The 836-nt window shown below is 26.9% G+C and overlaps 1 protein-coding gene across 1 annotated transcript in view; it reads left to right on the plus strand.

Moving 5' to 3' along the window:
- The window catches only part of LOC104728544, a 3504-nt gene extending 3278 nt beyond the window's left edge, over positions 1 to 226 (plus strand). The window contains exon 3 of the mRNA XM_019232013.1: positions 215 to 226. Coding sequence (XP_019087558.1) covers positions 215 to 226 — 12 coding nt within the window. The remainder of the gene's footprint in view (positions 1 to 214) is intronic.

The following is an 836-nucleotide window of genomic DNA, read 5'->3' on the forward strand; positions in this document are numbered from 1 at the left end:
AGTTTTTTTTTTTTTTTTTTTCCTTTTTGTGTGTTTGTATTTGTGTTGTAATCTCTTTTGGCTATGTTTATAATTTCAAGTAATGATCATCATATTTCTTTTGATTTGAATGGTGTAATAGAGACAGGAAAAGCTAATATGCTTTTAGACTATTTAAGATTTTGTTCACAATTTTTTTTGTTTAATATAAAATAAATTGTTTTGTACTTTACAGACCTTTTTTTGAAGAAATTAAAACTTTGTTCGCAGCAGATTATTACAAGTTCACAACAACTCAAAGTTTAACTTGTAGCAGCGACAGATGCTTTATTTTATATAAATATGAGTAAGGAACAAAATATTATTTTCTCAAACCTTGTCTTTCAAGGAATAATCTAGGGTTTTAAATCAACTTAATTAGGGTTTCGGAAAAAAAAAAGTAACGATGTGAAAAGCTTTTAGGGAATTGGGTTCGAAATCGATAAGATGGATTAAGCTTTTAGAGAATTGTGGGAGCTTTAGAGATCAAATTTTGGCCATTCAACGACAGGGGGACAGGCGGTTCACGGGCTTCAGACTTGATTTCAAACCAGAATCTGAGACTAGTCTTTCTCTCTTGACGTAATCTACACTAGTTAAAGTTTTTGTTCAAACAAACACAACACTACTATTTATTAAAAAGATTAATAATGTGAATTATAATTAAGTAGAAATGCATTTATTAAAAAGATTAATAGTACGAAGAGTAAAAATTTTGTCTACCATGAACATAAACACAAATTTATTTTTTTATCTTTTTATTTATTTATAAAAACTAAAACTAATTAAAATTTAAATTAAACCAACATAGTTTAACT

This window comes from Camelina sativa, chromosome 11, assembly GCF_000633955.1.
Source record: "Camelina sativa cultivar DH55 chromosome 11, Cs, whole genome shotgun sequence".
NCBI lineage: Eukaryota > Viridiplantae > Streptophyta > Magnoliopsida > Brassicales > Brassicaceae > Camelina > Camelina sativa.